Source organism: Camarhynchus parvulus, chromosome 2 (assembly GCF_901933205.1).
Source record: "Camarhynchus parvulus chromosome 2, STF_HiC, whole genome shotgun sequence".
Classification (NCBI taxonomy): Eukaryota; Metazoa; Chordata; class Aves; order Passeriformes; family Thraupidae; genus Camarhynchus; species Camarhynchus parvulus.
This window is the reverse complement of record NC_044572.1, coordinates 102,955,218-102,970,758: the sequence shown is the minus strand read 5'-3', so window position 1 is coordinate 102,970,758 and position 15,541 is coordinate 102,955,218. Positions and strand designations below refer to the sequence as shown.

General features: G+C 39.4%; 1 protein-coding gene across 3 annotated transcripts in view; it reads right to left on the bottom strand.

The window, feature by feature from the left end:
• The window catches only part of MYOM1 (myomesin 1), a 76,599-nt gene that overhangs the window by 18,942 nt on the left and 42,116 nt on the right, over window positions 1-15,541 (bottom strand). For 2 of the 3 annotated variants that reach the window (XM_030943426.1, XM_030943427.1), the window contains exons 17-24: window positions 14,140-14,261; window positions 11,131-11,327; window positions 10,250-10,376; window positions 9,344-9,528; window positions 8,493-8,607; window positions 3,874-4,030; window positions 2,848-2,954; window positions 2,680-2,724 (exon numbers count right to left, since the gene is read on the bottom strand). In XM_030943426.1, the coding sequence (XP_030799286.1) occupies window positions 2,680-2,724; window positions 2,848-2,954; window positions 3,874-4,030; window positions 8,493-8,607; window positions 9,344-9,528; window positions 10,250-10,376; window positions 11,131-11,327; window positions 14,140-14,261 (1,055 nt within the window). Of the gene's footprint in view, window positions 1-2,679; window positions 2,725-2,847; window positions 2,955-3,873; window positions 4,031-8,492; window positions 8,608-9,343; window positions 9,529-10,249; window positions 10,377-11,130; window positions 11,328-12,894; window positions 13,222-14,139; window positions 14,262-15,541 lie in introns of all 3 variants that reach the window. The other variant, XM_030943428.1, reaches the window with a different exon arrangement.

Below are 15,541 nucleotides of genomic sequence, written 5' to 3'. Positions count from 1 at the left end.
CAGCTGAGGACAGTGCACAAACACGTTGCAAAACGCATGATGATAGAGTCATCATGTGTGTGAAGACACTCCCAGGGCAGGCTGGTTTCTTTAGCTCAGTGTATGCAGAGGCTCAGCTGCAGCAGGACAGGGCTGAGACCAAAGTAAGTCTGGTTTCTCTCATCCTGCTATTTGCTCCATTCTAAATGACTGGGGTGCCTTCTGGAGCACAGCTGCCAGCCCACCCCACTGCCAAACTGACTTAGGGGCTGAGAACCCCTCAGCTCTTCCTTTGTCACACTCACTCCTCCCTCCCACACCCCACACCCACGTGTGTGCTCTCAGTGCCTGAGTGGCACAGGGTCTGCCTCTGATAGAAACAAAGCTCCTGGGAGGTGAGGCAACAATCACCAGGAAACAAAGAGAATTATGGAAAAGGCACATGCTTAACCAGAGAGGGAAAAGCCTGGAGCCTGGAAGGGCAGCATTGCTGTGAGGAAGTGGGGCAAAGACAACCCCATGGAAGTGTGTCCCTGCTGTGCGAATGGTCCATGTGAGCCTTCCTCATCCAGCACATCACTGTGTGTGTAAGAAATAGAAGGAATCTCAGGGCTTGCATAATTTCTTAAAACAAAGCAACTGAAATGCTGCAGGAAGCAAGTGGGAGTGTGAATAGACTTCAGGCTGCACTGCTTTTGTCCCACTGTCAGCTCTACAGAAATTTTAAACCCCCACTTGGCTTGCCTGTTATTAACTAAGAATATCTTAGTCTAACATGGAAGAGAGAAAAGTATCTCGGCAGCTGTTAAATAAATGGCTGAAAGGCTGCAAAAGGATTCTTTCTTGGAGAAAAGTCTGATCACTTCTCAGCCTAAAGGAACCGGACAAATTTGCCTTAAAGTCTGCCATGAGCAGAAGTCTTATTTAAAACATTTCCATAAGCACCGATAGCTATTCTAGGCATTTTCCAGTGGTTTTACATCCTACTTGTATAGCATTACAAATTACTGGCAGCACTTGACAGGCAGCCCTTGGTTGGTGAATTGAGGAGTTGGAAGAGTTTCTTTTTACCTCATACCAACACACTGTCGTACCCATACATGGCTGTGCTCTGTAAGGCTCTTATTCGAGCAATCCACTTTCCCATGGAGTTACTGGCTGCATGTGTTTCTAAGCAGAAGTTCCATTTATTCAAGCAATCCATTTTCCCATGGAGTTACTGGCTGCATGTGTTTCTAAGCAGAAGTTCCATTAATTGCTGCTCAGAAGCACAAACAGCTCAATCTCAACCCCTAGTTGTAATATATGTTTTTCTTGAAGTGTACACAAGGGCCCAGAAGTGGCCAAAGCATATGAGACAAGTTTCCTCCTTAAAGGATACTTTCTGCAGTGATCCCTCTTTTCCGCCTGTGCCTTATGGGAGCTCATGCACAGCTATGTCTGTGCTGTTACCTGATACAGTGCAAAAAACATGATCTGATCTGTGTCCTGAGCAGCTTATTTTGTGACATTGGTAGTGTACACAAAGCATGGAAAAGACCTCAAGAAGGGAAGGGTCAGGGCAAGTAAGGTCATGCGACAGCAGCAAGGTTTTGTGATGACCGACTTGTGGTGTGAAAATATAATTAGGAGAGGATAATTGGGAGGAGCAGGAGTAAACTAGGGTTTGTTTGGGCTGTCATTAAGCTATCAAAAGCTGATACAGTATGCTGAGAAGAAGTAGAGCTGATGAGAAAAAGACGAAGAAGGAAATGAGAGAGATGATGTAGGCAAAAAGGCCATTTCTGTAGCCAAGGATTGGCTGGGCTGAGAGGTGCAACGTGGGCTGAGTTGGAAGAAGTGCCAGCAGTGCATGCACTAAGCTGAAGATTTTAAAATGCAGGCAAGAGTTTTAGTGCCTGGAATGAAAAAGAAGAGACTATGGTGGGAGATGAGACCAGGTTTAGGTCTCATCTTGTGTGCTTTAAGATTCATTATGTAATCCAATATTATTTTCCCCCCATTTGTTCAAGTAATATTCCAATAAAAATAACCAAATCATGCTATTACCAGGGTATCATAAATGTCTGTGGAAATGACAAAAATATCATCCCAAGAGTAGAAAGCATGTTCAAATTTTGTCAAATGTTCCAGGAAAGAGGGAGAGAATGAATTTCAGCAGGAAAATTCCGTACATATAAATCATTACAGCTGAATTTACTACACTTGCCAAATTTGTTAACCTTAAATTTAACTTATGTTAACTTCGGTTGGAATAAAATTAGAGAATCTTTCAAATTCTGGTTTTCAAATCAGGTCAAGCATGCTGAGTATTAAAGCCTGTTCTGCAGAAGAAGCAAAGCCAGTATGATAGTTATTTTCCAGCTGTTATACAGACTTATTTTATAGACCAGTAGCCTGCAACAGTTTGGGAAGAACATCAATAATATACAAATGTACTGAAAGAAGGAGAGAAAAAAAATCTTAAATTTTTCAATCCCAATCCACTTTCACTTGAAATTACAATAGTGGCCTCCTTACCTGATTGTGGCAGGAGCTTTGTGACCATAGACTCATAGAATGGTTTGGGTTGGAAGGGACCTCCAAAGGTCAACTAGTCCAAGCCCCCTGCTATGAGCAGGGACATCTTCAACCAGATCAGGCTTGTGGTACCCCACTGCATGCAAAGCTCTCCCCTGCAGACATGACTGATTCACTTACTTGGGAATTGGCGTTCATGGCTCAGAGCAAGCAGGCGTTTCATTTCTGCAAAAGACATAAAAGAAGTAATATGAGGTGTGTGCATGCCTTTTGGATCTGAGAGACACAGCAGTAGGGAAAAACAGATGTGAAAGCAAACTAGACATGCTTAGTAGGCATTGTGTCTACCTTCCTCATCAATTGTGTAGCTTGATGAAACTCCATCAGTGTCTGTAACAATACAAGAGTAAATTCCCAAATCATCTTCTCCGAGATTCTTAAAAGAAAGTTTTGACCTACAAGGGAAAAAAAAACCATTATGATGAAAAGGTGAAATCCATTTGAACCAAATCCCTCCTTTCTGTCTATATTACCAGATATGAATAGCCTTGTGTTAGTTTTGCTCTGACTGAACAGACAAATGTTTGGCTCTGTCAACTATAAATCAGAGTAAGTCCTACCATATGTGATACAAATGGTGATGGCACCAAAAGAAAAAAGGCACATTGTCAAGGCTTTGATGACCCTGGAAGGATAATGTAGATACAGGTCAACTCAGATTCCATACGGCAGCACTGTGACTGTGGTGGGCCACTGTTTCTTTCAATATGGCTTCTATCACTAGGAGAGCACATAGGCCCTTCATGGGCTAAACCTGTGCATCCACCTTGTCTTGCTCTGGAAAAGCCTGAAGAAACAGTAGGCTTGGAGATGTTATATAAGTTACCAAATCAGGCCATGGTGATGCTGACATAAGAAAGCCTTGCTTACTGCAGCAGTTCCAAAGATTACAGCTGCATTACAGGACAAAAGCATTTTTAAGAAGCCAGATAATTTTATCATTTGGAGATTTAAAATAATAGGAATTGTAGTAGTAATAATAATAATAATAATAATAATAATAATAATAATAATAATAATAATAATATCATCTGCCTTGACTGACAGGTTATAAGGTGACAGGGCTCAGATTTTATCTACCCATGCCTAAACATCACTAAAGTGCCTACAGAGGAGGTCTGACTCATTCTGTGCAAGCTACAATTTCCTAATGGTCTGGGTCTGGATTTACTGGAGAACAGCATTCTCAAGAAGTAACCATCAAGTAACAGAGGCAGTTTTAGCTCTTCCTGAGGTCATACATTAAAAGGATGGATTTCTGTGACAGTCTAGATCTCTCAAATACAAGACTATTGCTACCCCTGAGGGTCTTACTTTCCGCCTTTGGTATCGATGTTCAGTCGAGGATCATCCTCAATTGGTTCATAATTCTTGGACCAAATGAACTTAGAGTCTGGAGACATCTGATCACATTCAAAGTTCAAGGAAATGACTCCATTGTCATCTACATCAACCACCACTTCCTTGGTTCCTTAAAGAGCAGAAAAAGACAATTCCAGTTTCTCAGAGAATTCAGCAAACAAATTTCTATAGAGATCATTCAGAGAGTGGATTAAGCAGATCCTTGCCATTTTCTCAGCTGAAACATAAATTGCTGCACTCATTGATATCCCTGGTCTTTGATTTACAAGAACAGTTCTTTTTCTAATCCACAGGCTAAAACACATCATAAATCATCTGATTTACTATTGTGAATATAAGCATACACAAGAGTTGCAGTATTTGCCATGAAAAAGCCTGAAAGGGGTAAAGAAATCAAGACTCTAAATCCACGATATGTCTGAGCTATTAAATAGCAATATTTTCCATGGTAAGCAGTAGTTAGAGCTTTCATTATACAGCATGGATTTCCTATTCTCTAATAGGGTAAGTGCTATACAGGGAATAACATGCAAATGTGAGCATTTGAAGAGGTGAAGAAGAGGAAGCAGTCAAGTTGTCCCAGCAGCACACATTTGTGACTGAGGCACATTTTTGGTGACACTGGCTTCGCTCAGGGAGGTTGGTTTAATTGCTGTGCTTGGCATCCAGCCCTGCTGCCGTCTGCACCATTAATCCTGGGCCCACAAAGGGAGTGAATATTTGCAATTAGCTGCTTAAGTCACCCACCCAGTCTTGCCAGAGCCTTCAGTCATTGAGCTGGATAGGGTGACCCAGTTTGTACTTTAAAAGGCCTTGGGGGTGAATCCTGGGTCAGCAACCTGAAGGCACCTCTATTCTGCTCCCTCACACCCCAGTGGAGCTGAGGGAATTTCATCTGGGATTTGGGCAACCCAGTGAACTTGTCATCTGTGGCATTAATGCTCATTTCAACAACTTGTCTGAGAATGTCAGGGAGAGCATGTGCACTGAGAGGGGCTGGAGGACATCCAGCCTTCTTTTCTGAACAGCTCTGAGCTGGATCTCACATCTGAATAGGGCACTCATGGCCTATTACTTGGGCTAAGACAATTCTGGGCTGCCCAGAATACTAATGACACACTTTCTCCACAAAGTATTGTACTTCAAAGACAAGAGCCTTATTCCTGACACTGAGATTGAATGCTTTATTTTCAGGATAATTCTTAGCGACCCTCAAGCATAGTAGATTTCTGTATTTCATCGTCCTAAAACTATACACGTCTTTTCCAGCACTGCGAGCAGCTCCTGTCATGGCAATCTGTGTACACACAACTTTCTTAGTCTTCACACTTTGCCATAAGCATTTAATGAAAGATGAGATTAATATTCCCATTTTGGTACTGTTATGTACCAGCCCTTGCAGCAGTGAAGCACATTAAGAACAAATACGTTATAAATGAAGTCTGAGACCTACAAATATTTTAGTAGGCAACAGTATATTTGCAATTTTTTGTTATAATTTAATTTATAATATGCAAAATTAATCACTTGAAATTTCATTAGTGTTTAGCTTCTTCTAGGTCATTAGCCCATTAATCTTTTGATGGCACTTTATGTGACATGGAAAGAATTACAGCCATAAGGGTAATTTGAACAATAGAATCTTTTACATTTGTTTCAAAGCATTCTCATTATGGCAATAATGTATAGCATTTATTTCCAAAAGTGATGATGGAATTTACCTCTAATATTTCTATGAGTAAAAAAAAATGTCTAAATTACAGACCACGTTTGAAGAACTCACTCCACCTATCCTGCAAAGTGGAGCCAAAGAAGCAGCCGTAGTACTAGCAGTATTAATTTCCTTCCTCTAGAGAGCTTGGTGGTTTCAACATATCATCCAGAGCTTCTCTTTGAGTCACAGTAAGAAATAAAATACTTACATGTCATATCACATCTCCATTTATCTGAGCATGTTATTGCATTGAAAGGAAAGAAGTAACAGAATATAAAGCAGACATCTTCCACACACTAGAGGTAATGGCATCGTTTTGAATACAGCCAGTCAGAGAACTTGAACGGGACAGTTTCCTCATTTTCTGAGATTCAGGCCCTTCTCCAGTGGCTGATCCAAGCTCATAATCTAATTTTGTTTTGTATCAACATAAACAAGGACTAAGGGCAGCAAAGTGGAAGAGTTGCAGTCTTAGATTTTTCTTGTTTCCTGTGGGATCCACATATGCTGAAGTGATTTTGTCAAAAGCCAAAATTACAGATCAGAAGTAGTCTGGATTGGTATTCGTTTACATGGTTGAGATTCTTCATTTAATTTTAGAAGATAACTGTACAAATTAAACACGGTTTTCAATGAAAATAAAGCGGATGCAAAATACTGAATAATTATATTTACACATTTCTTTGGATAAAGACAACTGGCACCCTTTGTATGAAAGCAGGTATTTTCATTCAGGATATTTGCTTGCATTCTTTGATTAAAAATCTCAGCTGTCTTGGAATTTCACGCATTCACCAAAAGTAGCATTCCAGCAGGAACTTTCTAGAGAGACCTGACAATATTTTGTTTCCATCCAAGATGATAATAGAGGTATGATTCATAGGGCAGTACCAAAATATTTGTGGTACTTTTTAAAAAATGGTGTGATTGTTCTCAACATTTTTGTGGTTAGAGTGAGAAAAGGTGGAAGCCTGCTCAAGAGGCTCTTTTATGAAATAGTTGTTTTTAATAAGTTTTTGTCTTTGCTTAATACCTTTAAGAAGCTTAGTTTGGTGGATTCTGTATCAGCAGATCTCAGCTCAAAATATGGGTCAAGTAGATTTGTACATGTAAGTAATTTTCAGTTTCCCTCAGTGTTCACTGGGCTAAATCCTCACTTTCTGGTGATCCCTCAGATGTCATACCTATGAACTCTCCTTCTCTAATGGTGAGGTCTGTAAACCAAATGTTCTGATCAAGTTCACCTCTTTTGAGTGAACACTGTACAATTTTTTTTGGCCTTGTTGGTCATCTTCACAAGAGTTTATTTGTATTTTTTCTCAACCGTAGCAACATGGTCAAAAACATGTAACATTCCTTTATTTAGGACACTTGAAGAGTGTTATCATCACAAGGTTTTATCAGAAGTATGATGCACAGATATCACCCCTCAATGAAAATGGATCAGCAAAGCCAAAATTTCAGTCTTAATAGTGACTTAATTCTCTTATTAGAAGTGGCTGCTGTATATGGCTGTTTTCTGGAAAAAATTTTTAAGGTTTGCCTTACTCCCCTTGCAGGTGATAGAAACAGCCCTGGTGCTTCAGCAGGTTATAGATCTGAAATTATGTTTCCTATAGTTTTCAAAGATCCTGTTTCAAACCCTTCTTATTCATACAATTACTTATCTTCTTTTTGTCCTTGTATCCTGATCTTACATGCTTTCAACTGACCATCTACTCCACTCCTTCCAGTCTCTTTTTCCCATCCCAGCTCAATAACAGTTCATCCCAGCCTCCCTAGTCTGAGTTTTCCAGTTCTTTTACACTCCCCAGTTTCAGACCTCCTTCTTCAGGCTTTTTTTGACTTACAGCTCACTGAGGTCTAACTCAATACTTGTTAGAATTTTTGCTGCCCTGGTCATAAGGATTGGGCTGAGCAAGAGGATGTAAAAATTAACCTAGGGGTCAGAAACTGGGAAAGGATTCCAGGGAAATGAAGTCTGCAGGTGTAGGAAGAGAATTGTCAGAGATGAGGGTGTAGATGGACCCAGGTGGAGTTGTACCCCTGTACCTTCTTACATCATACTAACCTTATACTAGATTTGTTTAAAATGTCTGAGATTTCATTTTTGCACCTTGTAGGACCCTGCACTTCTACAATAGTCTATAGATGAGGAAGCCACAAGTCCATGCTTGGGTTTTCTGTTGGGGGCTTGGTGACAAAAAAGTGTTGTCTCTGACCAGTCACCTCTGTTACTTGTACAGCAAAATAAAGCCCAGAGGGTTCCTGAAGTTCCAGGTATGGAGATGCTGCCTTTGCACTGGTTCCTCTGTTTCTTGCTGATCTTATAGACACAGTGGAGCCTGCCTTCAAGGATGCCACCAACAAAGAACTGCACTACTGAAAGTGATCTTCAAAATTACTTCACTGTGCTTTTAAAGCCTTTATTTTAAAGACCAAGAGAAAAAATGTGTTTTCTTTTATCCTTTCCACATTACATAAGAAAAGGGGATTGATGAAGCATAAAAAACTGATTTAATACAGGAAGGGCAAAATTTACATCTGTAATATTGTTTTGTTGAGCTGATCTTACTTGGTCCTCTACTTATGCACGTACCTGTAGAGACATGCAAATCTTACAACTTTACTGCATCTTTATATTCCTGAACCTGTAGTTACGATAAGAAAATCTGTTCTGACCTTAAAATATACCAGACAATGAACTCAAGATATGGCCCTCAACTCATATCTTGCTTCATAAAAAAGCTTGACCTGAGAAGGATCCGATTCTTGGCATGTAGCCTGCAGGTAAACACATTGTACAAACAGGAACCTGTGTAAACATGATGACAAAGAGGAAGTCTTTCTAACGAACCTGGTCGTGTTTCTGCTATGACAGCATCTGTGACATCTGATGGCTTCCCAACGCCAGCCTGGTTTGTTGCCCGCACACGAAACACGTAGCTCACACCTTGTGTCAGGCCACCAATCTGGAGGAACCAAATATATATAGTGGTGTGTTGCAAAACACTGATTTTAATTTCACACTTGTTAAGATCAGTCTGGGTATTTGACAATTCTATTTCCTTTCTTGTTTTGTTTCTTTTCCAGATTTCTTTTTTATTTATATTCACTTCCAGAGTGACATGACTAATCTGTGTGACTTGCTCCTTCCTTGTGTGCATAGTTAATGTTCAGGCAGCATCATTGCTGTCATCGATTTCTTAGCAAAAGGAGGACTGGTTTTTGGAACAGGATGTTTTTAACTCATGTACATTGACCTCTGAATCATCATAGTCTTTTAGTGCACATAAATGCTGGCTTTGAAAAATGAAATTATCAGGGTAATAAGTTGCAGCCACACCTATTTAGAAACAAGAAGGAATTTAATAATACAGAGTTAACTGCAGTGGCTTGAGGAATTATACTGAAATTATATCACCTGGGGATACTCCTATAAAAAATATATGAAAGGATCACACTTTAAAATGACTTGTCTTTCAAATATTCTGAAAAGTATAAAAATAGCAAACCTACTTCAGACTTATCTCTAGAACTGTGATACTGCTGATCACTTATTTCAAAGTCATTCCACAAAATTATGTGTCATATGGCCTACTGAGTATTCCTTTAAGTGGAGCCATGATCAGCGCAGGATGATGCTATCAAAACTGACTTCCCCAAGGTTATGCTGCTATGCCAGTATTTGAATCTTCAGCAATTTACCTTCAAGTATTTCTTTTGAAGGGGCTTCTCATTGACACTTCTCCAGCGTTCCTCCTTTGCTTCAGTTTCCTTCATATCAACATAATAACCAACTACGGGAGTACGACCCGAATAAACTGGTTCCTTCCACAGTAAAACCAGAGAGTCTTTCCTAACTTCTGTGCATTTGACATCATGGGGTGGCCCTGAAATGTAAAAGTTGGGGTTGTGGTGTCAAAATAAATCCCAAAGGGACCAGTGCATAAGACTCCAGAACCAAAACCAGACAGAACCCAGAACAGTACACAGAACTTATATAACATTTAGCTCCTCTGTATCATACCTAGACCCAATGTACAAAATACAGCCCATGCCAATTAAAAAGACTAACCCAAAACACAATCTAATTGGTTGAGATTGGTATCTTGATTGAGTATTCATGAGCTTACAAAATGGACAAATAATCCCCAAACTCTGGGAAATAAGTTAATTATTAAGCTAATGTGCTGCTTCAAGGACTTGTCTAAAGTCCACTGAAGTCAGCGGAGGTTGTTTTCATTAATTTCAATGAATGCTAAAAGGTCAGGGCTCTGGCCTTGTAGTGATTTACATTCAGACAAGGGTTACAAGGCCCCATTCTTCTCTGCCTTGTACCTTAGACAGGTATTTATGTCTAGTACTTAAACTAGAAAGCAAAGTGCCAGACACAGTAGAGGAACAAAGAAGGAAAGATAAAGAAACCTAAAGAAGCTGCTTGTAAAATGCTACTAATTAAATAGGGATTATCACTGTAATGGTACCAAATCAAAGTGCTGACGATTCAAGCCTGCCCATAAACTTCAGTGCCCCATTGACTCCCCTGCAAAATGCCTGCATTAGATAATCAGACCCAGAGCACCCCTGGGCATGTCCCAGTCGGGATCCTACCAGGCACAGCAATGGTCCACTCTTCGCACTTGAAGGACTTGCTGGGTTTGGAGGGTGCCCCAACCCCCGCCAGGTTAGCAGCAGCCACCTGGAACTGGTACACCATGTTTTCCTTCAGGTTTTCGATCTGCAGGATCAATAAGGTGGTACTTATTAACTTTGGATTAGGACTTCAAAAGAAAGTCACAATAATAATTACTGAAAACATGAGCATGCTTTGAAGTGTGCCTGAAGATGGAAGCATTATTTACATCTTAACATGATAATTATCTTGGCTTTTCCTCTCATCAGTGATGGAGCACACATGAGTGGTCTTAGCATACTCAAATTGCAACCCCATTTTCCTATTGATAGACAATTTGGTAGGCAGGGAGGAAACAAGGTATTGTTCAACAATCATCTTAGTCTGTCTCGTGGTATGGAGCAAGTTCACTTAAGGCAAGAGTTGGCCTCACAGTGGGGTGAAACTCAGTCCTGGCATTGTTTTCATTTCTAAAGCAGCTCAACGAGGTTGTCTCTAAATTGGGTCAAGAACTGATCACAAAAACCAGCTGTCACAGAGCTGGTTTTAGTACTAGCAAGAACTGGGATATGTCCACCAAACCAGTAGGAATTCCATTTATTGTGAGGACCTAGTTACAAAATAGCAGACTATGTCAGTGAATTTACAGATGACAAATGGTTCCAGACTAACAAATAAGTGTACAGACAATTTTGTAGAGAAGTTTAATAGGGCTAAATAAATTTACCATCATGGAATTCAAACCCTCTGAACAGTTAGCTATCTGTCCACTGAATCATAATTCATCCCAACCCATATTTGAGATTTGATTTGAAAACACTGCCTGCTCCCCCAGCAACAACTGGAGTTAACCTCTTACCCTGTATGCCCTGTCAGTAACAGCCTTAATGTTGGCCTCCTTCCATTTCCCAGGAACTCCATCAACCACTTCCCTATAATTCACGTAGTAGCCGGTGATTTCAGTTCCACCGATGGCTTCAGGTTGTTTCCATCCCAGCACCATTGAGTCACGAACACTCTCGAGCACCACGATGTCGTAAGGTGGGGATGGAGCAGCTGTTTTGGTGTCAATAACACGTGAGTAGGAGGCAGAATCTCAGGCTTGCTTTCACTTACCGTGTTCAGGCGGCTCCTACCCTGCGTTTCCTAATTAGGACAATATTTATGTGCTCAAGGGAAGTTTCTGGAGCTGGAATAAGAAATGCAGGATGAAAGCTTCCACAAACCAAATGCAAAGTCCAAACTGCATAGGAATTAGTTTTCAGGATCCCCTGTTTTTGAAAAGCAGGCTAATACATAGCAAAAGAATGTGTTGCAATTGCAGCACTGATGCAAGTGATCAGGACTCACTTTACTCTGTGAAAAATGAGGAACTAAAACTAGCATTGCAGGAAAAGCAAAAAAAATGGAGATGCAATGATTTGTTCTCTTTTGCAGAAAGCAAACCCCTTTTCACAACACTATATTCATTGCAGTTTCCTTTTTAAAAAAAATAGTCTCACATTCTTTCCTCTCAAGAATTGCCTTTATCTGTTTCTTTTTTTCTTTTAAATTTATATACTGTGCAAATTTTATCATTGCACCCATCATGTGGTCTTACCTTAATGGGAGGCAGAGTGATCACAGGCACTGCAGTATGACCAGAAATGGAACATGTCTGTTACTGGAACTTACATTAAAAAATATGTGGCCTAATCCTCCTTCTTAGATTTTTTTAAACAATACAGAAATAATTCACTTCATTCCAAACCACTTTCTTATATTTCTTCTGTATCTAGTAGGGAAATCCTTGCCCATTATGTAACATACCAGTGAAAAGCCTTACTTGTGCCCCTGAAGTCATACTTTGGATGGAAATCCCACATCATATATGTTTCCTTTTGTGTGTTATGTTTTGCATTGGTGTCAGCTAGGCCCAGGTGCCCCTAACTTGTTTTCTGTTCAACATTTTGTGTCTCACTTCAGAGGCCTAGGGAGGAGTTTTGTTCCCTAGCCAGGTATCAGGACTCAAATGATATTTAAGCCCCACATATCTTGGGCAAAATGGGTGTTTAGGCACTGAAATTTAAAACATGATTATGTGCACATGCCTATAACTTGATAGGTTTTCCTCCTTATGTATCACTACTAGTCAGAGATAGAACACAACATTCATTAGCACAGTGTGTCAGCAGATAAGATGTAGCTTAGGCTAAAATCCACAAAGGATCTTCATATTTCCTAACAGAACACAGATTTTCATGCTTACCATCATAAACAGATTTTGTTTCCTTCCCACATATATAACCCAGAGAACCAGGTAACCAGATTCCTAACAAATTACTGAAGTGATTTACAAATAATATATCACATTGGATACATTAATATGCAGTCAAACAAGACATTAAATTACTAACCATATTGATTTGTTTCACTTCCATTAACCACTAAGTTTGTAAAGTGATCTCCAATACCATTACATGCATAATGATCTTAATGGAGAGTTAAGGACTTAATTAATAGGTTTGATAGAAGATGCATCACTGTAGAGCACGTCCACTTGTGGCACAGTTGAACAGAAGTTACAGCAGTCTGAATTGGACTGACGAAAGCAGCAAAATCTATTTATTTCATTAATTCTCACCTGTATCTTTCTTCTTTGTAACTTTTTCCACTGTCAAAAGATCCCCGGGTTGAGACTTACTTGCCTGCTTAGCAGCAACTTTTTGTGGTGTAGATGTGACAGTGTCCTTAACCACTCCTCTCGTGTTACTGTCTCCTGTACTCCCCAGTTTGCCACAGCTACTGGGCAGTGTCTCTCTATTAAATTTAGCATTGCATTTTAGCAAAGCATCTGTGTCAAAGATAGGCTGGGAGGCCTCATGCATGCCTTCCCAGCTGGTAGTGCGGTCTGTTAGTCCAGCAGCTTTACCACTCAGTTCAGGACACACACCATGAAGCAATCCTCCCCCTATAATTGCCAGAAAACAGCAAAGACATTTGGATTTAGAACACATTCTTTTTTCTTCATTTAGGCAACAGAGTTAAGAAATGCATGCAATGAACAATACAGCTGAAGTATGACAAGTCACTGTGCTTATGCACAAAATGTTAAGCTTGAATTCAAGAAAATTTGAAATGCATAGAATACCTCTCAGCCTGTTCACAAATAATGCATTTTTAAATAATGTCTAGTATTCAGAGCAGAAAAAAATTGTAAAGTTAATAGTATTACTTTGCTTCAGTTATTTTAGTCTTAGATCTTCCAGGTCACGTTTCTGTTCCTATGAAGATGATCTCACAAAATTGCCCTGGGCCACATGTCTCTGCTCTAAGGCTGAGAGGTATGCAGCTTCAATACAAATGAGAGTGAGGGTGCTGCAGACATACAATTCATTCTAGTCCAGTGATCTCATTAATCTTTATGGATTAGTTCAGGCAGTGGCAAACAGAAACAATCCATCAGCAAAGGGAGAACACACAGGGTTATAGAAGGTTTACAGAAAACACATTGCACTATTAGGTTTAGTCATGGAAACACATCTCTTAGGAACTGATTCTATATAGGATGGTGTGGATTAGAGGTGATATACCAGATTACAGAATCAGATTGACATTCCATTTTCCAGGATACCTATTAAGTGAACTTGGCCGTGCTCTCATACAGTGGTTCAAAAGAAACACCTGAAGAAAACTGGATGGTGAAGGTGAGCAGTCTACAAGAGGGCAGTGAGTGTGAAACTATGTCTGTGAGACTATAGGATCTATGGATAAATTATTATTTGTGAACAACACTATGAAACAAAGCAATTAATTAGTCACTAATAATTGCTGAGAACATATTTACTTAATTAATTACCATTGAAAGTGGCAATGGAAAATAGCTTACCAATGGCTGCTTTCACCTCTATAGGCTCTGATTCCTGTGAAAATTCACTAAGTCCTGCTGCATTAACAGCTCTGACTCTGAAAATGTACTTCTCACCAGTGCTGAGCCCATGGCAAACGAATCTGAAACAAACCAGTCAAGGAATACTTAGGAAGTATTATAGAGAAAAGTTTAAAGGGGGAAAAGAAAGCATTTCTTCCATGATATTTATTCTGGTTTCTAAAAACCAAGGACAAACCATGACCCCAGTCACTAATATGAAGGTCAGAGAATCCAGAATCTGGTCACCTCATTCACACAACAAAGTCTAAACTCATCTCTTTTAAGACACACTGTTTCAACACTCTTTCCTTCTTGAGACTGCACAAGTTTCTGTGTTACCACAGGGTCTATCTTACTTCTACCTGTGTATAAAATCCATACTTCCTAGCAGAAAAATGTGAAAAGTTGCACAGGTAAGGTCTATATTTGCTTCTTGTGGGATATTTTCATGACACAAGTAAAAGACACATGGAGCACAGGTTCCCATAAATCCCTCCAATCATAAATGAAAAATTGCAGAGTTCAAAAAAACTACAGGGCGTTGTATAGGAGATAGATTATTTTTGTACTTCACTTTCTTGCTTCGATACATGACAATAATCCAAGTCAGACAGATTCTTTTATTTGAAGATGTTTACTTGATGATCTGATTGTCACATAAAAACCCTCATAAATTTTCTCTGGCATCCACCCTGAAAACACAAAATTTCTGAAGACAGGAATATTTGTTTTAGGAATAGATTGTGGTATGTAAATTTAATTATTTGTTTAAAACCCCATTTATTTTTCACAGGTATTTTAAGTGTATTTTATTCCATGTTACTTTGATTTTGTTCTACTTTATAATGTAGTAATAATTGCACTACCAATGCTGATTTCATGCAATGGCATATGAAGCAACTACAATGTGGAAAACAAAATCAAAGTTTTATTTTGGAGTAAGAAAAAAAACCCCAAATCAAAATTTTCAAAGTGGAATTTTCCCTACCCATTCTATTCAGACTTTTCCAAATCATTTGCTTTCACCAGGATGTGTGCAGAATTTCAAAAGATCAAAATATACTGCATAAGGCAGGCTATGAACTACAGAGAATGCTTTAAGATTGACCTAACCAGAAAAACCAAGAGTTAACAGACAGCCTGTGCCTGACTGCATCATATATTATATCACACTGATTAAAAATGCAGTGATAGAAACCTATGCAGTGTACTTGTGTCACAGTATATAGTAACTCAGAACAGTATTTTTATTTCTACAGTGGTTAAAGGTTACATATATTTTAAAACAAGCAGAGAGCACAAAACTTCTCCCACTTTCAATATAACTGTGATATAACTCATAGAAATAGATATGAAAACA